At 41.5% G+C, this 27,922-nt stretch overlaps 1 protein-coding gene across 1 annotated transcript; it reads left to right on the top strand.

Annotated features, from left to right (window-relative positions):
- Positions 1 to 27,450, top strand: LOC115204749 (mucin-5AC-like). Its single transcript, XM_029770461.1, has 50 exons — positions 1 to 160; positions 1,552 to 1,614; positions 1,707 to 1,968; positions 2,109 to 2,223; positions 2,696 to 2,786; positions 2,881 to 2,987; positions 3,119 to 3,332; positions 3,434 to 3,559; positions 5,284 to 5,401; positions 5,511 to 5,649; positions 5,843 to 5,953; positions 6,216 to 6,285; positions 6,408 to 6,545; positions 6,645 to 6,809; positions 6,916 to 7,010; positions 7,109 to 7,235; positions 7,437 to 7,689; positions 7,856 to 7,905; positions 8,109 to 8,209; positions 8,406 to 8,557; positions 8,659 to 8,797; positions 8,884 to 8,994; positions 9,135 to 9,314; positions 9,434 to 9,673; positions 9,799 to 9,955; positions 10,137 to 10,265; positions 10,471 to 10,618; positions 10,953 to 10,996; positions 11,091 to 11,351; positions 12,075 to 12,474; positions 16,827 to 16,846; positions 19,422 to 19,829; positions 19,941 to 20,146; positions 20,594 to 20,765; positions 20,885 to 21,132; positions 21,335 to 21,518; positions 23,207 to 23,390; positions 23,628 to 23,800; positions 23,929 to 23,998; positions 24,100 to 24,221; positions 24,425 to 24,456; positions 24,787 to 24,955; positions 25,119 to 25,223; positions 25,375 to 25,415; positions 25,624 to 25,746; positions 25,888 to 25,986; positions 26,080 to 26,208; positions 26,417 to 26,456; positions 26,667 to 26,790; positions 26,993 to 27,450. Exons 1-50 carry the CDS (start codon positions 88 to 90, stop codon positions 27,204 to 27,206), a joined length of 7,242 nt encoding a protein of 2,413 aa, XP_029626321.1. The 5' UTR covers positions 1 to 87; the 3' UTR covers positions 27,207 to 27,450.
- The last annotated feature ends 472 nt before the right edge of the window (positions 27,451 to 27,922 follow it).

Genomic DNA, 27,922 nt, shown 5'->3' with positions numbered 1-27,922 from the left:
ATACAGGTGGTTATAAAGACCAGATCCATCCTAAGCACCTCTCTCATATCACCTGTGTAGGACCTGTTCACGACCCACAGGATCACCATGGGGACAACCAAGGATACACTGATATGGAGGCTGATATGCCTGGCACTACTGATCAGATCAACACAAACAGGTTGGTAGAATATTCATTCATTTGCCTAAATCAGAAACTTATGATTATTATTATAATACAATTATTCTACATTTTTAAAAGTCTGACAAATCTGTAAAATCTACATATTATGTCATAAATCACACTGAATATGAATTACAAATAGTAAGTATTCAGGACCACACCACATTATTATGATTATTGATACTTGGAATGTATGTATGAAAGAATGTCATCGACATAATCTATGTTAATTCAGCAGGTCTATAGGTTTAAAATCTGTAACCACAAGTTTAGTTTACAAATATACCCTATCAATATATGATTAGGTGACTTTCAGATTTGATAATATATCTATATATTTTATGCAAAATCTCATTATCAAAAAAAATGTATGTGTTAGCTATTCAGAAATGTACTAACATACAGAACATTGATTACATGTATTATACATGCATTATACATAGCATTTTGAAGAATTCGACAGTAGGTATACAGTAGCAGTTTTTACGCAATCAGTAATAACGGTTTTCCTGTTTTCTGCTTTAGGGCAGCATACACATGTACTACGATCATATGATTACATTATTCATCCAATTTCTGTACCTTATACACATTTGCTTATGAGATTGTTTCCATCTAAATTTGAAAATGTTACACGTGGTGAAAAATGTGTAAACTTATAGAAATCATTATCATTAGTGATTGTTATCATGAGTGGTTGTAGCATAGTTTATAGTGTTATAAATACATAAAGCACTCCCCACACTGGGTGTGAGTTAATACTTTTGAAAAAAAAAGTTTGATCGGGAACGAAAACAAGAACAGAATACAAACTCAAATGTATATCTTTAAAATAACAGTTGTGGTAAGTAAGTCTGATGTCTGATATTACTCAAATAACAGGACAGGAAACTGACAGGATACTAACAGGAAACATCTGATGCCTAAATATGTAAAATAGGGAAGTGAACAGTCATCGGAGTTCAATATGTTTAGTTTACAAAGCAGATGACATTTGATAATGGAATCTTTAGGTCTGTTTTATTTGTCGGATGACCTGCAGGGCTGAGCTTTCCAAAAGCTTTGACCACACCTATGCGATTCAAAAAACATCAAAGTACTGTAGTTCAGGCACAGAATACTCCGCGTACGCAGGAACATTCCCTTTGAAATTAAATTGCATGATAGCACTGAACGTCGGCGATACGAATTGATTGGAGCCTTAGGTTCGCTGCAAATATTGAATGGGTCACATCATGCCTCAAATGTCTCTTTGTCTGGACATACTGCTGTGCAAATCAAATACACTTCTAAAAGCTCAGTGCAACAATCTATATCTGCAATTATTGAATTCCATCCGGAATATTCATATAATATTGTAAAATACTCATGAATTGCTTTTATTTCAGTGAGCCCCACCACAAGTGTAACAATCATCCCGACTATGATCACAACGATATCCACACTTTCAGGTAAATCTCTGACAGAATGCACACCAAATAAATGACTGGGTATCCATCAATAATCTAAGAAGGAACTGACATTTGTATTCCTTGTCCCTCAGGAGTGAATGCCTCACACAATGACCAGGTCTGCAGCACGTGGGGTAACTACCACTTCAAGACCTTCGACGGGGACTTTTTCCAGCTCCCCTCCACCTGCAACCATGTTGTGACCTCACTGTGTAAGAGCAGCTATGAGGCTTTCAACATCCAGATGAGGCGGCAGGTGGTGGACAACCAGCCCACCATTAGCAAGATCACCATGAAGCTGGATGGTGTAGTGGTGGAGCTATCCAAGGGTGTTGTTGTGGTCAATGGGCAGACGTGAGTTTCCCTGTCATTTGACTTATACGCCATTCTGCAAGCACCTCTCTTGAGGATTTTATATGCTACATTCTGGAGTTTAATAAACATTACAATCATAATGTATAGGATGACCTTTAAGTATCTTTTTCCTCCTGAAGGGTGACCCTGCCATTCAGCTTGTCTGGAGTCAGCATCGTGAAGACTACATCCAATGTGAAGGTCGTAGCCAAACTGGGGCTGGTTGCTGTTTGGAACAAGGATGACTCCCTAATGGTAAAATACCTGCTTTTCTAACTTTCCTCTTCAATGGTTGATTAGTTAATAATGCTACATTTTTCTTTAGATTAAAAGCATAAAATCTTTGTCATCGTTGGCAATGATCAGCAGTTGATCGTGAGTGAGAGACACCTATTTTTGGCTGCACCTTCTCTCACTGTATACTCCCCTCCTAAAATGTTAACATTGAAAGGCAGAATTACCTGAAGAACGAGGATGAATTTAACAGGATCTGTGAAGATGTATAGGCTATACACACACACAGGCTAATGTTCCAATGTTTATTTGAAGAAGTGTTTGCAAATACTTGTAGATTTGAATTAGATTTTCTGTCACTCCCTAATATAAAGACTAACAAAAAGAAAGGTTTTAAATGTGGAAGACAGCCAGGACTTAGAACACGTGAATGGTGCTGAACAGGATGATATTTTATGTTTTACTAAACACCTTGCGTCTGGTCATTCTACAGATTGAAATGAACGATAAGTACAGAAACCAGACCTGCGGACTGTGTGGTGACTTCAATGAAGTCCAAACATACAACGAGTTCATCATCAATGGTAAAATAAAAAAAATCAGACCAAACTATTGAAATTTAACTACATTACATTCCGTAAGTGGAAAGGCTAATTGTCAATGTCTGTGTTGTTGCAGGTGGGAAACTCTCTAGCTCTGACTATGGAAACCTCTGGAAACTGGATGGTCCTCTGGAAGTCTGTGAGGAGCCTACGCTAACTTCTGAGGAGAGTTGTGGAGATGAGGTATTCCATTTCACACCACAGAAGAAGAATACAAAAACAATATTAATAGAAGTTAGAAATGGTAATTATTCCATGTGATCCATCAAATGTTTTCTATATGGTAACCTTTTGTGGTTTGTCTCTATTTGTAGGAATTTTGTCAGCAGCTGTTCTCCAGTGCAGCTTTCAGTAGCTGCACTAATTATTTGGACAAGGACGCCTTCGTCGAGACCTGCCTGGCTGACCTGTGCCACTGTGATAACAGCACCAACTCCTTCTGCCTGTGCAACACCATCTCAGAGTATTCCCGTCAGTGTGTTCACGCAGGGGGGAAGCCCCAGCAATGGAGGACTAAACAGTTCTGCTGTAAGCATGCAGATACTCTTCAACATGCCCACCAAACACTTAATGATCATGTTCACAATCTATTTTAAGGAAACTGTTCATCACAATGTTTATTTTGTCAGATAAGACATGCCCCTACAACATGGAGTACCAGGAGTGTGGAAGCCCCTGTGTTGACACCTGCTCCAACCCAGAGGCCAGACAGTTGTGTGAAGACCACTGTACAGGCGGCTGCTTCTGTCCTCTAGGTACCACATAGGTTCAACTCTGGTGTACAAGTTAACCTTAAGCACATCATGAAAAAACGTAACTTTTACCCATTATGCCTTTTATGTCAATGTGTGCAAAGTATCTGAATAAGGTGACAAAGGAAGGAGTAAATAATGAATGTTTTTCTCAGTTACTTCTTGGAGGCAGTGCAGTTTTCTGTGTAAAGTAAACATTAGAATAACACTCCTTACTGAATGCAGTTATAGCAGTCTCTTAAACTTCTTGGGGCTATGTGGGACGTTAGGGTGCGCCACAGGTGGCACGCTATCAACAGCAGGTGCATTTCAAGAGAGGCAAATTTGAAACCAAATTTCTCAAACATACAACTAACTTACAGCCTTTGAAAGATAAACATCTTCTTAATCTAACCACGTTGTCCGATTTCAAAAAGGTTTTACGGGGCATAAAGTTAGGAGAGTACATTGATAATAGCTGTGTGTAATGCATTGTCGATTCAAAGACAGGCGTCACCAAAATCAGCTAAAATTATGCACTAACCTTTTACAATCTCCATCAGATGACACTCCTATGACATTATGTTAGACAATGCATGCATTTTTAGTTCTATCAAGTTCATATTTATATCTAAAAACAGCGTTTTACTATGGCGTTGATGTTCAGGAAATCGTTTCCCTCCAATACCGGCAGTCAAGTCATGACAACAAAATAATTAATTAATATTAGAAAACATTGGTAAAATATTATATTGTCATTCAAAGAATTATAGATTTACATCTCTTGAAAGCAATGGACTTGCCAGATTTAAAATTAACCTTACTGGGAAATCACACTTTGCAATAATCTGAGCACTGCGCCCAGAAAAATACGCATTGCGATACAGACTAACCGCCATGTTGGAGAGATCTAAAATCGAAAATACTATGTAAATAATCCATTACCTTTTGATTCTCTTCATCAGATGTCACTTCCAAAGAATCCCAGGTCCATAACGAATGTAGTTTTGTTCAAAAAAGCTCATCATTTATGTCCAAAAACCTCAGTGTCGTTAGCACTTGATCTAAGCCAGCCGGACTTCACTTCACATCACGAACGGAAAAAATATATTTACGTTCGTTCAAACATGTCAAACGTTGTATCGCATAAATCATTAGGGCCTTTTTTAACCAGAACATGAATTAAATTCAAGGCGGACCATTGGGCTCTCTTTTAAAACGTTTCGGAATGAGAGTACCCACCATCAACTCGCGCGCAAGGTGTCTAATGGGCCATCACAGTTCCAAGGCTCTTATTCGGTCAGATCTCACTGTAGAAGACTCAAAACACTTTGTAAAGGCTGGGGACATCTTGTGGAAGCAATAGGAAGTGCCAAAACATTCCTCACCCCCTTTGTTTTTCAATGGTATAGGCTTAAAGTCAATTCAACACATCAGGTATCCACTTTCTGTCAGAATCTGTCTCAGGGTTTTGCCTGCCAAATGAGTTCTGTTATACTCACAGACACCATTCAAACAGTTTTTGAAACTTTAGGGTGTTTTCTATCCATATATAATAAGTATATGCATATTGTAGTTACTGGGTAGGATTAGTAACCAGATTAAATCGGGTACATTTTTTTATCCAGCCGTGAAAATACTGCCCCCTATACCCTTTAAACAGTGAAAAGCAATAATTTTCTGTCAGGAACTAAAATCTTTCTGAATATATATTGTCTTAAAATTCTGCCTGATCTCTCACCAAATAGGTACTGTTTTCGATGATGTCAACAACAGTGGCTGTATTTCAGTGAGCGAATGCCTCTGTGTCCACAATGGACAATTATACAAATCTGGAGAATCTTACACCAGCAACTGTAAAGAATGGTATGCCAAGTACATCACCTGATTTAAACATGACATATCCCATGCCTCATTTTCATGAATCATGCCAAATCATTCCAAACAGATGAGCCTGTATAAATGTTCCCTTTAGCACCTGTGCTGGTGGTCAGTGGGCCTGTACAGACAAGGACTGTCCTGGGACCTGCTCTGTGGAAGGAGGATCCCACATCAACACCTATGATGGGAAAGCCTACACCTTTCATGGAGGCTGCTCTTACATTCTGACCAAGGTCAGCGCAAATGGTGCAGTATAGCAAAGCAATATAAACTAGTAGAAAATATTCATAACTTTTCAGTGCAAAGGTGAGGTAAAATAGCTTTTCCTGCCATATGTTGAAGTAGATGTGTCCAAAGGGGTCATTCTTTAAGTGAGTCACTCTCATTTCATGTTTTTGTCTTCAAACTCATACTTGTTTTTTTCAGCAATGCAATGGAACTGAATTCACCGTGCTGGGAGACATTATGAAGTGTGGGTTGACTGACACTGAGACGTGTATGAGGGCTGTTACCCTTGCCCTCTCCAGCAGATCCACCGTAAGGCAACTCTCCAAATATGTTTCAGAGCAAATGATACAAGGACCTGTCAACTAATTTCCAAACAAAAACACTTATTTAAGATAATCATACTGGTTTGCAAATAAATGTTCCTCAAACATTTTGTCTTAACACACAATAACCTTATTTAAAATTGCCCTGATTTGGCAAATATTGCTGGGCTGTTTGCAACCTTATAAAATGCTCATGTATGGAAACAAATGAGAATTTAATACAATATATCATCTTATCTAATTCACAGGTGATCCGAGTCCAGTCATGTGGAAGTGTTTTTGTAAATCAGATTCTTTCTCAGCTCCCACTCTATACAGGTGAGATAATCCATTGTAATGCCAAATTAAACTGTAGTGTGGATCAGCGTAAAACTCCATATTATTTATATTCACTAGATGAAACATTAATGGTTTCCCTCTATTTATTTAATGTATTGCAGCTGAAGTGACCGTCTTCAAGCCCTCCTCATTCTACATTGTTATCCAGACAACTCTTGGAGTTCAACTTCAGATCCAGCTTTCACCAATTATGCAGATCTACATAACTACCATCTCATCCTACAAAGGAACAACCTGTGGTATGCTTCAGATTCATCCACCAGTTTCATACCTTTTTCTTCAGTATCACTATTCATAAAAATATAAGACATCATATGGCTTCAATTATTTTTCCTCAGGCCTTTGCGGAAACTACAATGATGTTCAGGCAGATGAGTTCAGAGTCATCAGTGGATTGGTGGAGGGCACAGCTGTAGCTTTTGCCAACACATGGAAGACCATGTCTAGCTGCCCTGATGTCAAGACTAGCTTTGAAAACCCCTGTAGTTTGAGCATTGAAAATGGTACATATTTATTAAGCCTACAGATGAATCACTTGTTGAATGATTATAACAAATGCATATAAGATAGTATATGCGTATGTGGAAATGATGATTGTCTTTTTCACAGAGAAATATGCCCAGTACTGGTGTTCCATGTTATCAGATCCTAAAGGAGTGTTCTCCCCTTGCCATTCTGAAATAAGACCTGACACCTACAAAACCGTAAGTTAGTTAAGAAGGATACAATCACAAAGTAAAACCATTAAACTCTTATGTGATGAGGTTATAGTCCTGACATACTTTGACTCTTTTTCCAACAGAACTGCATGTATGACAGCTGCAACTGCGAGAAGAGTGAGGACTGCATGTGTGCTGCCGTCTCCTCTTATGTCCACGCTTGTGCTGCCGAGGGTATCCAGCTCAGAGGCTGGAGAGACACTATCTGCAGTGAGTAGACAACACGGCATCAATGTGTCATTTTAATGATTGCTGAAAATGTATTAGAATAGAATGATTTACTGAAACAACAACTGTAGTGTTGAGTTACTAAATACAAACAACCTGAAGAAATAACTGCACAAATACAAAGATATAAGGAAACCAAAAATGGTCTTGCTAATACTACTCATATCTAATGACTTTTCTCAGATAAATTCGCCACTTGTCCAAGTCAAACAGTTTATACCTACAACATGACCAGCTGTGGACGCACCTGCCGCTCCCTGAGCATGACAGACCAATCTTGCCAGGTGGAGTTTGTTCCGGTGGACGGCTGTGGCTGTGCAGAGGGCACCTACATGGACGAGGCTGGCCAGTGTGTTGCCCCCACCAACTGTCCCTGCTATGACAAGGGCTCAGTGGTCCCTGCAGGAGAGACTATCAGCAGAGACGGTGCCACCTGGTAAACACCTCCCTCATACGTATAAAGATAGGAGACCAGAATAAATACAAGTACTAATGAAACTTGATGGATATATTCAAAAATGTGTATTAAATTATGTGACAATGATATTTGCTGTTCATTTGATTATCTAAATATAACTATTAATACTGTAACTATTTTACAGCACTTGCAGACAAGGGACACTGAGTTGCACTGGGGGAGCAAGACTATTTAGTACGTTTTATGTTCTTTGCTTCCAATTTAGTAGTTATTTATAAAATATATGGCTTGAGACGACCCAAGAGGATTCAAGCAATTCATGTAAGACAATGTGATTAATGAATGTGGATATTTCTGTACTTATTACAATTATATTCTGCTTGTTTGAGAATTGAAAATCGTTTTTATAACTTGTATTCTTATATCATTATCCCCAGTATGCACACTGCCTATGGTTTTCTTCAACTGCTCAACTGCACCTCCGGGAGCTTCAGGTTCAGAGTGTCAGAAGAGCTGCAAAACTCTGGACATGACCTGTGTGAGTCCCTCATTCACTCTAAATGGGATTGTCAAACACTGTCACTATTGTACAGATTTGTGTTGAATGAACATAACCCTTGGAAAATCGAAATTATGTCAAATAGACCCCCCACATCTGCGCACAAAAACATAGTCCACATCTCTTTCATTTGCCATGACTTATTTATGTACTTTTTTTTGTTAAATCCCTTTAGATTAGCACAGAGTGCACATCAGGTTGTATGTGCCCCAACGGACTGGTGTCTGATGGAAACGGAGATTGCATCAAGGAGGAACTTTGTCCTTGTTCTCACAATGGAGCTTCTTACCAATCTGGAAAGACCCTTAAGGTTGACTGCAATACATGGTATGCCTGTTTTGTGTCTTACTTCTCATGGGGGAGAAAACATAATAAACACAGACTTACAAATAATGAAAAAACTGACATTATGTGTGTGTTGTTCACAGTACTTGCAACGACAGACAATGGCAGTGTACCACACATCTTTGTGATGGAGTTTGTGCAATCTACGGAGAGGGTCACTATATCACTTTTGATGAGAAAAGGTTCAACTTTAATGGAAACTGTGAATACACTCTCATTCAGGTTTGTGTCTCTTTATTTGGTAGAATTGTATCAGCATTGAAAAGTGTGAATTTTAACCATATTAATAATATTTTCCATTCGCACAGGACTACTGTGGCAATACTAACGGCAGTGGCAGCTTCAGAGTTCTCACTGAGAACGTTCCTTGTGGAACTAAAGGCACCACCTGCTCCAAGACCATCAAGCTCTTCCTGGGGGTAATGAGCAATTTGACTTCACACAATACTGTACATTCCATCCCTCATGTAAAGAACAATCAACAAATCATCAACCAAACATCAGGATGAGATCCGATTTCAGACCAAGTTATGTACGAAAACATATTTCTCTTCTTCAGACCAGTGAGCTCATACTGGCAGATGGGAACGCTCAAGTTGTCAGGAGTACTCCAGAAGAGCAGTTTCCTAAACAGATCAGCCTTCTGGGGAATTATCTGGTCATTGAAGTCAAAAGTGGTCTAATCCTCATGTGGGACAAGAAGACCAGTCTCTTTATTAAACTTAGCCCACAATACCAGGTACATTAAGATACTCTGATAAAGAACTGCATTCAGTATTCAGTCAAAAGTGATATTACCAAGACTTTTGTAGAACCCTGCCAAATCAATCTCTTTAAATCATGATCTCTTTTCTTCAGGGGCTGGTGTGTGGTCTGTGTGGAAACTATGATGGCAACGCTAACAATGACTTCACCACTAGAGCCCAAGCGACTGTTGTTGATCCTGTGGAATTTGGAAACAGCTGGAAAGTTTCATCAAGCTGCCCAAGTGTATCCGCTGTAGTGCACCCATGTGCCTCCAACCCGTACAGAGCGTCTTGGGCCCAGAAACAGTGCAGCATCATTAACAGTGATGTCTTCGCAGCTTGCCAGAACCAGGTATGGATATATTCAACTAGGATATATTACTAGTAAGATATGTGGTCTTGTCTTTTGTGGACAAAGAAATGTACTTCACCATGCAACTTCTGTATATCTTACTGTATCATTGCTGTGCTTTTAAGGTGGACCCCTCTCCTTACTACGATGCTTGTGTGAGAGACTCATGTGCTTGTGACAGTGGTGGAGACTGTGAGTGCTTCTGTACAGCAGTGGCAGCTTATGCAAAGGCCTGCAATGAAGCTGGAGCCTGCGTAGCCTGGAGAACCCCTCGAATTTGCCGTAAGTTTCTTCACAATCAACAGTGAATGTGATTTTCAACTACATTAAGGCGCTTGTCAATTCAATACTGGACTAGGTTGACACATTATCATATAGGACAGTTGATCATGGAAAGGCATCATTATTCTAGTTCAAACAATGACACCTTTTTTGTCCACCATATTTTGTCCACCACAAACAGCACTGTTCTGTGATTACTACAACCCTACTGGAGAATGTGAGTGGCACTACAAGGCATGTGGAGCTCAGTGTATGAAGACCTGCAGAAACCCTTCCGGAGACTGTTCTAGTTTAATTCCAGCATTGGAAGGTAAGGATATGACCATCAAACTCATATTTTGTCTCATTTTGGATATTATTTCTGAATAACAATTGTAACTGAAACTGACCCCAACAATTGTTATACATCTACATGCTGTGTGTCTGAGCAGCCTCAGGCTACATTTACACTGACTACTGTTATCCTTAACAAGACTTGACCTTTTGTAACCTCTTGGCTATTGTGCTTATTACAGGCTGCTATCCTAACTGTCCTGCGGCACAACCTTACGTCAATGAGGAGACAATGAAGTGTGTGGAGAGGGAACAATGTGGTTGCTATGACAATGAAGGAAACCAGTACACCAATGGACAGAATCTTCCGGCACAAAATTGTGAAACATGGTATGTTTGAATAATTCAGTTCACAGTACCTGTACTATTTCAGAACATATTCTGAATGTTCCATCTGTGAAAGTACCAGGTACTCTGTGCTATCTTAATTCTAGGGAAGAGGGTAGGAGTTCGGCAAAGATTGGAAGGGTCATGCTAGTTTTTCCATAGTGATGCTAATTATGGTTGTATGACAATCTGAAAACGTGCCCTGCTCACAACTTACTTTATTACCAAGTCCTGACTAGTCTTATCTCTTTACTGTTATTTTGAACAATACATTTATATCTATATAATTTGAACCTGTGAATAATTTCAATGTTTAAATATTTTTTCTTGTTTAAAGCACCTGCACAATGACTGGAGTGAGTTGTAGTTATGATCTAAATGGTAAGGATGACATCCCCAAATAAAAGTAACATATTTAGCAATGACCAAAGCAACATTGATTAAATCTAATTGTAAAATACTTTCCCCCCTGTAGATTGTACATGCTTGCATAATGGTAAACAGCACCCATATGGAGAAACCCTCTACAATACAACAGATGGGATTGGTAACTGCATAGTTGCTGTTTGTGCCGCGAACGGAACCATTACCAGGAACATTTCCCCTTGTAAAGTGACCACAACTCCAGTACCAACCACAACATCCCCTCTGACCACAACAACTGTCCATGCAACTACAACACAGGCCTTTACAACAACACTAAAGCCCACAACTGTCTTCCACTTCTCAACACCTGGTAAGCAGCAAAACTCTTGAATGATTAAAGTGCAGCCAGATTTTTTCTAAATATCAATCTGGATGGCAATTAATAGAAATTGGTATGTAACGTGTTAGTAAATGCCTTTTCGGGTCCAAAACGTTGGACCCGAACCCGAACAAACCCGAGGACAATCAAACTCGGACAAGAACGGACCCAAAAACAATTATACCCAAACCCGACGACAACTAGATCTAGACCCAACTCATACCCTATCGGGTCTGGGTCTAGACCAAACCCGATTGGACCCAAGTGTCAAAAAAATTACGTTTATCAGCCAAGTTTCTCCACTGGTTAACAAAAAGGACTTTATATTTTGCCTTCTATAAGTATGTAATTTAACCTTATTAGCGTAATTTAAATATGCTATAGGCTATGCAGAGCTTTGATTGGGTAATTTCGGGCCAACTCAGGTTGATCAGCTGTACTCACAATTGACTCGAGACCTGATGACAATCAAACAGAAATCCACCCGAACCCGGGAAAAACTTTGCATTTTGGACCCGGACCCGCTCGGGTCACAGGTGGGGTCTTGAGTATTCGGGTTTGGGTGGACCCGTGAAGACCTCTAGGTGGTAATGATAAGTTAAATTCATATTAACGATATGTTAACATTTTGAATTGTAAATACGAGCTATTTGGTAAACTAAAACGTAATTTTTTTGGCCGAGTTAACTAAAGATATATATTTTTCAAAAACAGAACCAACATCAACATCAACATGGTCTTCAACAACAATGGAGACGACAACAACATCAGAACCCTCAACAAGTGGAGAAGCTACATCGGCCACAGCTGAAATTTCAACAAAGGAAGAAACCACAACTGAGATCATCGCATCCACAAAGCCACCTAAAGGAGTCACCTCCGGCCCAACAACCACTTCCACCACTGTAATTGTTGAAGCCTCAACATCACAGGCCACAGCAACAGGTGAAGAAACAACAGGGCCAGTTGTCATAACTTCCAATCCCACAACATCAACCACAATTACAAAGGCACCCATTACAACTACAGAGGTAACGACACCTACCACAGGTGGAACTACAACAGTTGAAGAAACCACAACTGAGACAAGTCCATCTACATCCACAAAGCCTCCTAAAGAAGTCACCTCCGGCCCAACAACCACTTCCACCACTGTAAATGTTGAAACCTCAACATCACAGCCCACAGCAACAGGTGAAGAAACATCAGGGCCAGAATTCATAACATCCAATCCCACTACTTTTACAACAACTACAGAGGTAACTACACCTACCACAGGTGGAACTACAAGAATTGAAGAAACCACAACTGAGACAAGTCCATCTACATCCACAAAGCCTCCTAAAGAAGTCACCTCCGGCCCAACAACCACTTCCACCACTGTAAATGTTGAAACCTCAACATCACAGCCCACAGCAACAGGTGAAGAAACATCAGGGCCAATAGTCATAACATCCAATCCCACTACTTTAACAACAACTACAATTGCACCAACAACAACTACACCTACCACAGGTGGAACTACAACAGCTGAAGAAACCACAACTGAGACAAGTCCATCTACATTCACAAAGCCACCTAAAGAAGTCACCTCCGGCCCAACAACCACTTCCACCACTGTAAATGTTGAAACCTCAACATCACAGCCCACAGCAACAGGTGAAGAAACATCAGGGCCAGTATTCATAACTTCCAGTCCCACTACTTTAACAACAACTACAATTGAACCACCAACAACGACACCTACCACAGGTGGAACTACAACAGTTGAAGAAACCACAACTGAGACAAGTCCATCTACATCCACAAAGCCACCTAAAGAAGTCACCTCCGGCCCAACAACCACTTCCACCACTGTAAATGTTGAAACCTCAACATCACAGCCCACAGCAACAGGTGAAGAAACAACAGGGCCAGTATTCATAACATCCAATCCCACTACTTTTACAACAACTACAGAGGTAACTACACCTACCACAGGTGGAACTACAACAGCTGAAGAAACAACAACTGAGACAAGTCCATCTACATCCACAAAGCCACCTACAGAAGTCACCACCGGCCCAACAACCACTTCCACCACTGTAATTGTTGAAACCTCAACATCACAGCCCACAGCAACAGGTGAAGAAACATCAGGGCCAATAGTCATAACATCCAATCCCACTACTTTAGCAACAACTACAATTGCACCAACAACAACTACAACTAGCACAGGTGGAACTACAACAGCTGAAGAAACCACAACTGAGACAAGTCCATCTACATCCACAAAGCCACCTAAAGAAGTCACCTCCGGCCCAACAACCACTTCCACCACTGTAAATGTTGAAACCTCAACATCACAGCCCACAGCAACAGGTGAAGAAACAACAAGGCCAGTATTCATAACATCCAATCCCACTACTTTTACAACAACTACAGAGGTAACTACACCTACCACAGTTGGAACTACAAGAATTGAAGAAACCACAACTGAGACAAGTCCATCTACATCCACAAAGCCTCCTAAAGAAGTCACCTCCGGCCCAACAACCACTTCCACCACTGAAATTGTTGAAGCCTCAACATCACAGCCCACAGCAACTGGTGAAGAAACATCAGGGCCAATAGTCATAACATCCAATCCCACTACTTTAACAACAACTACAATTGCACCCACAACAACTACACCTACCACAGGTGGAACTACAACAGTTGAAGAAACCACAATTGAGACAAGTCCATCTACATCCACAAAGCCACCTAAAGAAGTCACCTCCGGCCCAACAACCACTTCCACCACTGTAAATGTTGAAACCTCAACATCAACATCACAGCCCACAGCAACAGGTGAAGAAACATCAGGGCCAGTATTCATAACTTCCAGTCCCACTACTTTAACAACAACTACAATTGAACCACCAACAACGACACCTACCACAGGTGGAACTACAACAGTTGAAGAAACCACAACTGAGACAAGTCCATCTACATCCAAAAAGCCTCCTAAAGAAGTCACCACCGGCCCAACAACCACTTCCACCACTGTAAATGTTGAAACCTCAACATCACAGCCCACAGCAACAGGTGAAGAAACAACAGGGCCAGTATTCATAACATCCAATCCCACTACTTTTACAACAACTACAGAGGTAACTACACCTACCACAGGTGGAACTACAACAGTTGAAGAAACCACAACTGAGACAAGTCCATCTACATCCACAAAGCCACCTACAGAAGTCACCACCGGCCCAACAACCACTTCCACCACTGTAATTGTTGAAACCTCAACATCACAGCCCACAGCAACAGGTGAAGAAACATCAGGGCCAATAGTCATAACATCCAATCCCACTACTTTAGCAACAACTACAATTGCACCAACAACAACTACAACTAGCACAGGTGGAACTACAACAGCTGAAGAAACCACAACTGAGACAAGTCCATCTACATCCACAAAGCCACCTAAAGAAGTCACCTCCGGCCCAACAACCACTTCCACCACTGTAAATGTTGAAACCTCAACATCACAGCCCACAGCAACAGGTGAAGAAACAACAAGGCCAGTATTCATAACATCCAATCCCACTACTTTTACAACAACTACAGAGGTAACTACACCTACCACAGTTGGAACTACAAGAATTGAAGAAACCACAACTGAGACAAGTCCATCTACATCCACAAAGCCTCCTAAAGAAGTCACCTCCGGCCCAACAACCACTTCCACCACTGAAATTGTTGAAGCCTCAACATCACAGCCCACAGCAACTGGTGAAGAAACATCAGGGCCAATAGTCATAACATCCAATCCCACTACTTTAACAACAACTACAATTGCACCCACAACAACTACACCTACCACAGGTGGAACTACAACAGTTGAAGAAACCACAATTGAGACAAGTCCATCTACATCCACAAAGCCACCTAAAGAAGTCACCTCCGGCCCAACAACCACTTCCACCACTGTAAATGTTGAAACCTCAACATCACAGCCCACAGCAACAGGTGAAGAAACATCAGGGCCAGTATTCATAACTTCCAGTCCCACTACTTTAACAACAACTACAATTGAACCACCAACAACAACACCTACCACAGGTGGAACTACAACAGTTGAAGAAACCACAACTGAGACAAGTCCATCTACATCCACAAAGCCACCTAAAGAAGTCACCACCGGCCCAACAACCACTTCCACCACTGAAATTGTTGAAGCCTCAACATCACAGCCCACAACAACTGGTGAAGAAACAACAGGGCCAGTATTCATAACATCCAATCCCACTACTTTTACAACAACTACAGAGGTAACTACACCTACCACAGGTGGAACTACAACAGTTGAAGAAACCACAACTGAGACAAGTCCATCTACATCCACAAAGCCTCCTAAAGAAGTCACCTCCGGCCCAACAACCACTTCCACCACTGTAAATGTTGAAACCTCAACATCACAGCCCACAGCAACAGGTGAAGAAACATCAGGGCCAATAGTCATAACATCCAATCCCACTACTTTAACAACAACTACAATTGCACCAACAACAACTACACCTACCACAGGTGGAACTACAACAGCTGAAGAAACCACAACTGAGACAAGTCCATCTACATTCACAAAGCCACCTAAAGAAGTCACCTCCGGCCCAACAACCACTTCCACCACTGTAAATGTTGAAACCTCAACATCACAGCCCACAGCAACAGGTGAAGAAACATCAGGGCCAGTATTCATAACTTCCAGTCCCACTACTTTAACAACAACTACAATTGAACCACCAACAACGACACCTACCACAGGTGGAACTACAACAGTTGAAGAAACCACAACTGAGACAAGTCCATCTACATCCACAAATCCACCTAAAGAAGTCACCTCCGGCCCAACAACCACTTCCACCACTATAAATGTTGAAACCTCAACATCACAGCCCACAGCAACAGGTGAAGAAACAACAGGGCCAGTATTCATAACATCCAATCCCACTACTTTTACAACAACTACAGAGGTAACTACACCTACCACAGGTGGAACTACAACAGCTGAAGAAACAACAACTGAGACAAGTCCATCTACATCCACAAAGCCACCTACAGAAGTCACCACCGGCCCAACAACCACTTCCACCACTGTAATTGTTGAAACCTCAACATCACAGCCCACAGCAACAGGTGAAGAAACATCAGGGCCAATAGTCATAACATCCAATCCCACTACTTTAGCAACAACTACAATTGCACCAACAACAACTACAACTAGCACAGGTGGAACTACAACAGCTGAAGAAACCACAACTGAGACAAGTCCATCTACATCCACAAAGCCACCTAAAGAAGTCACCTCCGGCCCAACAACCACTTCCACCACTGTAAATGTTGAAACCTCAACATCACAGCCCACAGCAACAGGTGAAGAAACAACAAGAACCGTATATAAAACATCTAATCCCACTACTTTTACAACAACTACAGAGGTAACTACACCTACCACAGTTGGAACTACAAGAATTGAAGAAACCACAACTGAGACAAGTCCATCTACATCCACAAAGCCTCCTAAAGAAGTCACCTCCGGCCCAACAACCACTTCCACCACTGAAATTGTTGAAGCCTCAACATCACAGCCCACAGCAACTGGTGAAGAAACATCAGGGCCAATAGTCATAACATCCAATCCCACTACTTTAACAACAACTACAATTGCACCCACAACAACTACACCTACCACAGGTGGAACTACAACAGTTGAAGAAACCACAATTGAGACAAGTCCATCTACATCCACAAAGCCACCCAAAGAAGTCACCTCCGGCCCAACAACCACTTCCACCACTGTAAATGTTGAAACCTCAACATCACAGCCCACAGCAACAGGTGAAGAAACATCAGGGCCAGTATTCATAACTTCCAGTCCCACTACTTTAACAACAACTACAATTGAACCACCAACAACAACACCTACCACAGGTGGAACTACAACAGTTGAAGAAACCACAACTGAGACAAGTCCATCTACATCCACAAAGCCACCTAAAGAAGTCACCACCGGCCCAACAACCACTTCCACCACTGAAATTGTTGAAGCCTCAACATCACAGCCCACAGCAACAGGTGAAGAAACAACAAGGCCAGTATTCATAACATCCAATCCCACTACTTTTACAACAACTACAGAGGTAACTACACCTACCACAGTTGGAACTACAAGAATTGAAGAAACCACAACTGAGACAAGTCCATCTACATCCACAAAGCCTCCTAAAGAAGTCACCTCCGGCCCAACAACCACTTCCACCACTGAAATTGTTGAAGCCTCAACATCACAGCCCACAGCAACTGGTGAAGAAACATCAGGGCCAATAGTCATAACATCCAATCCCACTACTTTAACAACAACTACAATTGCACCCACAACAACTACACCTACCACAGGTGGAACTACAACAGTTGAAGAAACCACAATTGAGACAAGTCCATCTACATCCACAAAGCCACCTAAAGAAGTCACCTCCGGCCCAACAACCACTTCCACCACTGTAAATGTTGAAACCTCAACATCAACATCACAGCCCACAGCAACAGGTGAAGAAACATCAGGGCCAGTATTCATAACTTCCAGTCCCACTACTTTAACAACAACTACAATTGAACCACCAACAACGACACCTACCACAGGTGGAACTACAACAGTTGAAGAAACCACAACTGAGACAAGTCCATCTACATTCACAAAGCCACCTAAAGAAGTCACCACCGGCCCAACAACCACTTCCACCACTGAAGTTGTTGAAGCCTCAACATCACAGCCCACAGCAACAGGTGAAGAAACAACAGGGCCAGTATTCATAACATCCAATCCCACTACTTTTACAACAACTACAGAGGTAACTACACCTACCACAGGTGGAACTACAAGAATTGAAGAAACCACAACTGAGACAAGTCCATCTACATCCACAAAGCCTCCTAAAGAAGTCACCTCCGGCCCAACAACCACTTCCACCACTGAAATTGTTGAAGCCTCAACATCACAGCCCACAACAACAGGTGAAGAAACATCAGGGCCAATAGTCATAACATCCAATCCCACTACTTTAACAACAACTACAGAGGTAACTACACCTACCACAGGTGGAACTACAAGAATTGAAGAAACCACAACTGAGACAAGTCCATCTACATCCACAAAGCCACCTAAAGAAGTCACCTCCGGCCCAACAACCACTTCCACCACTGTAAATGTTGAAACCTCAACATCACAGCCCACAACAACTGGTGAAGAAACAACAGGGCCAGTATTCATAACATCCAATCCCACTACTTTTACAACAACTACAGAGGTAACTACACCTACCACAGGTGGAACTACAACAGTTGAAGAAACCACAACTGAGACAAGTCCATCTACATCCACAAAGCCTCCTAAAGAAGTCACCTCCGGCCCAACAACCACTTCCACCACTGAAATTGTTGAAGCCTCAACATCACAGCCCACAGCAACTGGTGAAGAAACATCAGGGCCAATAGTCATAACATCCAATCCCACTACTTTAACAACAACTACAATTGCACCCACAACAACTACACCTACCACAGGTGGAACTACAACAGTTGAAGAAACCACAACTGTGACAAGTCCATCTACATCCACAAAGCCACCTAAAGAAGTCACCTCCGGCCCAACAACCACTTCCACCACTGTAAATGTTGAAACCTCAACATCACAGCCCACAGCAACAGGTGAAGAAACAACAAGGCCAGTATTCATAACATCCAATCCCACTACTTTTACAACAACTACAGAGGTAACTACACCTACCACAGGTGGAACTACAAGAATTGAAGAAACCACAACTGAGACAAGTCCATCTACATTCACAAAGCCACCTAAAGAAGTCACCTCCGGCCCAACAACCACTTCCACCACTGTAAATGTTGAAACCTCAACATCAACATCACAGCCCACAGCAACAGTTGAAGAAACATCAGGGCCAGTATTCATAACTTCCAGTCCCACTACTTTAACAACAACTACAATTGAACCACCAACAACGACACCTACCACAGGTGGAACTACAACAGTTGAAGAAACCACAACTGAGACAAGTCCATCTACATCCACAAAGCCACCTAAAGAAGTCACCACCGGCCCAACAACCACTTCCACCACTGTAAATGTTGAAACCTCAACATCACAGCCCACAGCAACAGGTGAAGAAACAACAGGGCCAATAGTCATAACATCCAATCCCACTACTTTAACAACAACTACAATTGCACCAACAACAACGACACCTACGACAGGTGGAACTACAACAGTTGAAGAAACAACAACAGAGCCAGTTGTCATCACAGGCCCATTAGAAACAACAAGATCTCCTTCAACATCGCATCAAGTGATTATTACACCTACATCACAAGTAGTCACCACCAGCCAGTGTATTTGCAATGTTAATGGGACACAATATCTACCAGGTAACATGTTATAAATATCATTCAGACAATCAAAATAAATTACATTTCCCTAATCTTTTAAAGAACTTTGCAAAATGAAATGTTCTAACACTTGCCTTTCTCAACAATCAGGGAACCTAGTGTATAATGTGACTGATGGTTCAGGGTGGTGCTTCACCGCTTACTGTAAAGCAACGTGTCAAGTTGAAGTGGAATCAAATCCATGTCCTTCCTCTACACCACCCACTGTATCACCCACAACGTCAGAAGAGACCACGACCACACCACCAACAACTCAAACCTCCCCAGACTGCACTAGCGCTCAGCCACCAAGAAAGGTCATTTTTTCCCTACAAATCTTTTTTTGGGGGGGTAATAATAAAATGGGTGAATGTTTATATATCTCTTTGTGGTGTACTGCTTGAGACATGGATTGTGTATCTGTGCAATTCAGAGGTTGAATGGGCAAGACAAAAGATTGAAGTGCCTTTGAACGGAGTATGGTAGTAGGTGCCAAGCTCACTTGTTTGTGTTAAGAACTGCAACACGGCTGGGTTTTTCCACGCTAAACAGTTTCCTTTATGTATCAAGAATGGTCCACCACCCAAAGGACATCCAGGCAACTTGACACAACTTTGGGAAGCACTGGAGACAACATGGGCCAGCGTCCCTGTGGAAAGCTTTCGACACCTTGTAGAGTCCATGCCTTGACGTACACTTAGAGTATGTTTAACCCTCCTTGTGAATGATTGAGTAATTGCTTTCCCTTATCAAATCAATGGCAGAATGGAGAATCTTGGCAGCTGAATAGCTGTACCACAGCAATTTGCCAGGACGGCATTGTTGTCCAGCTACCAGTAAAATGCAAGCCAGTGGAGCCACTACAGTGTGAGAATGGCCGTCCACCTGTCAAGGTCTACGATTCAACTGGATGCTGCTTTACATATGAATGTGAATGTAAGTGACAACATACAACCCAACAATCTGAATGAAAATAAGACATTATTGCTCATTCGTTTTTAATGTCCTCTGTCAATAGCTTGATTATTATCAACTCATATTTTAACATGTTGCAGGTGTATGCAGTGGATGGGGTGGATCTCACTACATGACATTTGATGGAGTATATTACAATTTCCAGGAGAACTGCTCATACATCTTAGTGAAAGAAATCAACTTCAAATACAACCTTACCATTATTGTTGATAATCACTACTGTGGAAACGCTGACAATGGATTCTGTCCTCAGTCCCTTATCATTCACTACAATTCCTATGAAGTGATTCTTACCCAGCAGAGATCTGGTGAAACAACAGAAAACATGGTAACTATTTCAAAAATCTCATTCTCATTGCTTGTATTTTTTTATGCTCCTGCATTTTTATGCTGCTGCGTTATCATGCATGATTAAAATCCCATAACTTTAAATTAAAACCAATAACGGGGTTAACATTGTCATGTTACTACTTTCAAGATAACACATGACTCAACCATCTAAATGTGTATTTATTTTTGCACAAATGCAGGTATATGTCAACAGTAAACGAATCTACCCAGCTTACAGAATGGGTGACATTGCTCTAACAAGTACTGGTGTGGAGGTTGTGCTGGAGATCCCTGATCTTAAGGTTCAGGTGTCTTACAAGGGGTCATCATTTAGCATCAACCTTCCTTACTCCCTCTTCCAAAGCAGCACAGAGGGCCAGTGTGGTGAGTATTATTAGAGGGTCAATATACATTTCACAGTTTCAAACTTTCAGTAGATGCTCCTATCTAGACCACTGTCGTGACGTTGTATTAGTTAATGTGACGACTGTTGCTCATCGAATGATTAACGGTTTATAATTACGTGATTAAATGAATTAAGCAATGAATCAAGCAATTATTAACTCATTAACCTGGGGCACCATGGGAACATTGTTTTGATTGAGTTTCTATTTCCCAAATTAACTCAAAGGATATCAGAATATCGATTACAACAGTCGCTAAATTAATCAATTTCCTCTACAGTCTCATAATCTGAAAGTCGTATAATCTGGGAATCTGCACGGACCCGGGCTTTACCACTGAATTTACCACACCAATCTTAGTTGATTATTTATTTACTAGCAAGCTAAAATGATGATAAAAATGCACATACACAAAACACAGTCTAGCTATTGATTAGGACTTAGTATAACGGGCCAACACACTATGGCGCTTGTTACCCAAAATGGGGATTTTAAAGAGAGAGAAAGAAAGGAAGTACACGAGAGAAATATACATTTGGGTTCATTTGTCAGCCATGCTTATTTAAAATTAGCCTTGCCCCGAACTGCCGCTCTTATGGGTCAGAATATAATGATGTAATTACGTGTTGTAGTTCTCAGGTGGGAAGCTCCGCGTGGGTCGTTTAGGCTTCTAAATGACGCACTTCTTCTCCGGCGCAACTCTCTGGTTGTCCTCACGATGTCAGTGTCCTTCTTGGCTAAGTGGTCTGATCCCTCACCCTTGATCGGAAAGGGGTCTTCTGAGGACAGACAGCTCTGTAGCTCAGAGCTCACAGCTTCGGCTCGAATGGTGTCGATACCACGATTCAATGGAGAGTGGAGGCTGGGTGGTTCGGCTTGAATTCACCCGCTTAGACACAGCTACTCGTCCGTAGCTCGTGTAGAAAAATATTTCTTTGTCTTCAACCTTGTGTTTCGTTTTGGGGTTCGTCGACTTTGTTAGACCTTGGCTGCAGCTTGGGGTCAATAGTCTTCCTGTTAATTCTTCACTCTCCTGTCTTATACCCTCGGGTCAGAAGTGGGTGTAACAGCCTTTAGGGCGATTCTCTGGGCGGACCAAGTCGAAGGGGGCAAGGCTTAGATTTGGCTAAAAATCCGATTTTAGACACTAACTTCACATTTCATCTTTATCAAAACATTCTGTTTGATTTGGATATTTTCCAAACAGCGTACAATGTATAAACATCAGGCATATACTGGGAAAACTCTTAAAGGTACAATGTTTTCATAATAACGTCATCTCTTAACCTTTAAAAACAAATACAAAAGTTACATACATTTTAATATTCCACTTTTCGTCATAACCACCATTGTGGCTGACGGAAACCATTGTTCCAAAGTCCCTTTATTGCATGTTTAATGTTCTGAGGCCAGTTCTCCATTGTTAGGACAAAGGAATTTCTCTGTATTATGGGCATGAGGTGTCATAAAACCCCCACATCTTCAGACCCCTAGATCTCTCCTCCTCTGTTGGGGGTTTGGGAGATAATCTGTAGGGTGGTGGTCTCCTGTACCCTGACCTGATCAGGACAGTCATGACACCACCCTATAAAAATTGAATACAACTAAAAACTATGACCTGGCCTTGCTAACTAGGTTTTACACTATGCAATATCCCTATTTTTCAAGGTACCTGTGATAATTCCCAGAAGAATGACTGCCAGTCACCTAATGGTCAGATTCAGAGCTGCTCAGTCGCAGCTAGCCAGTGGCTAATTCCAAACCAGGACTGTCCAACTCCTCCAACAGCACCACCCACAAGCACATCCCCTACCCCCTGCAAGACAGCCATTTGTGAAATCATGAACAGCAAGTAAGGAACATATCAAACAAAGTTTGAAAAAGGGAACAAGCACACAATAGGAATGCCTAAATGATATTTCACTTCCTAATGTGTTTTATCAATTGTAATGTACATTTTCTGTCATGTTAATTTGCTTGTATTTGAAACCTGTTTTTATCATAATACAGGTACCATGCCATTGGCATTTCTGGTTAAAGGTTGCACTCAATGCATCTCTCTAAATCACTATGTTCTTTTCTGTCAAAGGGTCTTTGAGGAATGCCATAAAGCAGTTTCTCCTGATGCCTTCGTTCAGGCCTGTAGATCAGATGTCTGCTACAATGCTAATTCTAGCTGCTCTAGTCTGGAGGCGTATGCATCTGAATGTGCAAATAAAGGGATCTGCATTGAATGGAGGAAGTCCACCGATGGAGAATGTGGTGAGCTATGAATCCAAGCATAGTAGTCATGCCACAAATTCATAGGCAGCAACTTTTGTCATAGGCAACTACTTTAAAAAAATGTTTGCTGGTGTTTAGCATAACTGTGACCTATTTTTGTCCTGCAGCGCATACATGCCCAGCCACTAAGGTGTACATGCCATGTGGTCCAGCAGTTGAACCAACATGTAATACCAGGTAAGCTTAAGTCTGATTGGATGTCATATGAATTTCCTTCATATGAGCCTTCTTTTAAATAAATGATCTCCTGCATAATCCCAAACCTCTTTTGCACTCAGATATAATGAGAAGTATTTGAACAACCAAACCCAAATGATCAATAAGACAAAGGAGGGTTGCTTCTGTCCATCTAAAACCGTCTTGTTCAGCACCTACTCTGATACTTGTGTGGTCTTCTGTGGTAAGAATGGGTTATGGGTCATTTTGCAGGTAGCTATCAATATAAGAATTAGACCTTTCTGTACTTTTAAACCTTTAATCCAGCATGAATCATGGTTTACTGGCTTTATTTGTAATGGAACAGTTAAAATGAGGAGGTGTAAAGAACTTGACCCCAACTATGTGAGACAAACATTTTAAACACACCCTGTATTTATTTTTCAGGCTGCACCGGACCTGATGGCAACCCCCAAATGGTAAGAATTTCCTCCATCTAAATATTCTCCAGATATTCATTCTCACATAGACATATCATGAGATGCATTTCACGTGAGTCACGGAAACTCACATACTTAGGATGGATACTTTTCATTGACATAGCATAGGTCTTGTCCTCTTTATTCCTTCCAAAGACCAGACCAGAAAACGTTTAATCTCTGAATAACCACGTCCAACCCATTTCTTCTCACCTAATGATGGTTCATATTAACTGCCATGTTTAAATCCAGTTCATTGCAGAACAAGAACAGCTGAGTTACTATTTTCTGTTTATGTATTGACCTGACATTACCCTGTTTTTTCTTAAGCCTGGTGATACATGGGAAAGTGGTTGCCAGCAGTGCACCTGTGACATGGACTCCATGATTGTCCAGTGCCAGCCTATCACTTGCCCCACACCAGCCATACCCATCTGCAATGAGACCGGTTACAGACTGGTGAACAAGACAGAAGGCTGCTGCCAGAAATATACATGTGGTGAGTGATGGAGCAGACCCTTCAGTAAATCATTAGAAAGCCAACTCTTATTCATACAGTACTAGACCAAGATTATCTGAAGTGTTCTGTAGGGTCATTGGGGTTATTTGACCCTCTATCGGCTTGTCTTTTAATCACTTCTCATTGGTTACCTCTGTAACAGAGTGCGATGCACTGCTTTGCCCCAAAGTCATGATGGACTGCCAGCCAGGGTGGGAGGCAACTATAAGCACGTCCATCTCAAGCTGCTGTCCAGAGTATACCTGTGGTAGGTCCCTTTGATTTACTTCATCAGTGGTTTAGTTAGTTCATTGACTTTGTAATTCCCAGGTATCACTGGTTTGAATTACGTTTGTGTTAACTATGACATGAATCACTGGTATCACTGACTGATTCCTTCTCAATGTGTGTCTGTTCAGTTCCTAAGGGTGTATGTGTCTACAATAACATCGAGTACCAGGTAAGAATAAATCATTTCAAATAAATTAAATTCAACAAGCTTCTGAAATATACCCACACACATAGCTTAAGATAAGCTGTATTGTGAATGCTGCCCTCATAATTGGCCACATTCTACTATAGAACTGCTCCCTTTGCACTCTCACCCTCCTCTATTCAAACAGTCTGTTATAGTGGATTATAACTTGTGTCTCTCTCTTTCTCTCCAGGCTGGTGCTGAAGTTCCCAAAGGAACATGTGAGAATTGTATCTGCAGCTCGACCATGGATCCTAGCACCAAGCTCAACAACATTGTGTGCACAAATATCTCCTGCGACACTACATGTTCACAGGTAGTCATGTCTCTATTAACAAAGATGAGAAACACATTTACGTATTTATAAGAAACTTGCACTAGCCTACTCTGGAGGCTACTGCATGCTTATAAAATAAGTGAATAATGATTCAATGATGGCTCTCCATCCTCGTCTTAGGGCTTCCAGTATCAGGCCATACCTGGTCAGTGTTGTGGGAAGTGTGTACAGACAAGCTGTGTGGTTAATATGCCAGATAAGACCCAACACACTATTCAGGTGAGTACCACAAGAGTGTATGAGGATGCATAATCTGTCTGCATGATCTGAAACTCCATCATAATTCTTCATCAACTTCTCCTTGTGCGACAGGTGAACGAAACATGGTCACCACCTGGTGACAAATGTGTGATGTACACGTGTGACAAAACTGATGACCAATATATACCAGTGGAGGTGAAGACTGTGTGCCCTGCATTCAGCCCAGAGAACTGTGTTCCAGTGAGTTTCTATCCTATCTCACCTCCTTCGTGGGGACATTCAACACTGCAGTTACACTGTTTCCCATTCTCACTCAGAATGTTACTATAATTTCTAGCACTCTTGGGTCATAGCGATAGATGTTTCAGTAACATTTAGAATGGAAGGGAGCTCGCATAATGTATACAATCTGCCGCTTATAAATCATCTCTCCTATTTTTCACCCCAGGGAACTGAAAAGACAGATGCAAATGGATGCTGCAAGACTTGTAAGTAACACGTCCAGCCAAATCATTCCTAATAACCACACAACTACTGGTTAATAATAGCATGCTATGTCACCTAAATAAGAAAATAAGACAACAGGAAACATTGTGCGGCTTCATGCTGGCCAAAAATGTATATGTTGGCTGTTTCTGCTTCATCTACTGTGTCATACTGTTTCAAACAATAACTCTTGATGCATCTTTCCTGACCAGGCACAGAACGCAGGAATGTCTGTGAGATGAAGTACACCACCAATAGCATTGTCATCAGTGGCTGTGCGACCGCTGAGCCTGTGGAGATCAATTCCTGCTCAGGAAACTGTGGAACCTCTTCCATGTAAGTACTACAGATGCTGAATGCAGCACTAGTCAATGACATGCAGGCCCCAGTCCGTGATCACCTATTCACTATCTGGTGTGCCCTTTATGAACTAGGAGCCTATTTGACTTACTTATTGTTCCTGTGCTCATCTTGTCAAGACAACCCAGGGAATTCAAGCCCTCTTTTCAACTTATCTTGTGTTTCTGTGAATGTGCAGGTACTCAGCAGAGGCGAACACCATGATGCACTACTGCTCCTGCTGCCAAGAGGCGACCACTAGCCAGAAAGAGGTGGAGTTGATGTGCCCTGATGGGTCAAAGGTCAAGCACTCCTACATCCACGTTGAGTCGTGCGGATGTCATGTCACAGACTGTGATGCAGGCACGACCGCCGCCCCGGGGACAACCAGACAGCGCAGGAGGAGGCGCTAAACATCTAGGGAGACAACATGCACACTGATATAGGAATTATCCTCATGACATTGAATGTTTTATTGAGAATTTGTTTTCTTGTTACGTTTTAATTCAATCTGTCATGTCAGTGTATCTCTACAATCGGCAGCACTTAGTATTATGTTCTTATACCTTCATTGTAGAATGAATGTATTTTCTATGATAAATGTAGAGGGTAATCTTTTTTCTAATTTGTAGTGATTAATAAACAACAGCAACATCATGTGCTTCTGCATGTTCCTTTTGCTCTTTGAGCAATTCTCACATTCATTCAAGCTATTCACAGTGACCACTATAACAGTAACATTATGCTACTTAGAAGTATGTATAGGTAACTGCCAAAATAACGGTAACACAAAGATAAAGTGTCCTCATAGGGCTATGGGCCAACACGAGTCGCCAGAACAGCTTCAATGCAGCTTGGCATAGATTCATCAAGCGTCTGAAGTTGAGGTATGCGACTCCATTCTTCCATGAGAAAATCCATCATTTGGTGTTTTGTTGATGGTGGTGGAAAATGCTGTCTGAGGCTTCCCTCCAGTATCTCCCATACATGTTCAATTGGGTTGAGATCTGGTGACAGACGGCCATGGCATATGGTTTACACCGTTTTCATGCTCATCTAACCATTCAGTGACCTGTGGATGGGGGCATTGTCATCTACTCCCATCAGGATATACATTTTTCACCATACT

This window comes from Salmo trutta, chromosome 12 (genome assembly GCF_901001165.1).
Source record: "Salmo trutta chromosome 12, fSalTru1.1, whole genome shotgun sequence".
In the NCBI taxonomy this organism is placed as follows: domain Eukaryota; kingdom Metazoa; phylum Chordata; class Actinopteri; order Salmoniformes; family Salmonidae; genus Salmo; species Salmo trutta.
This window is presented reverse-complemented; position numbering and strand designations above follow the sequence as displayed.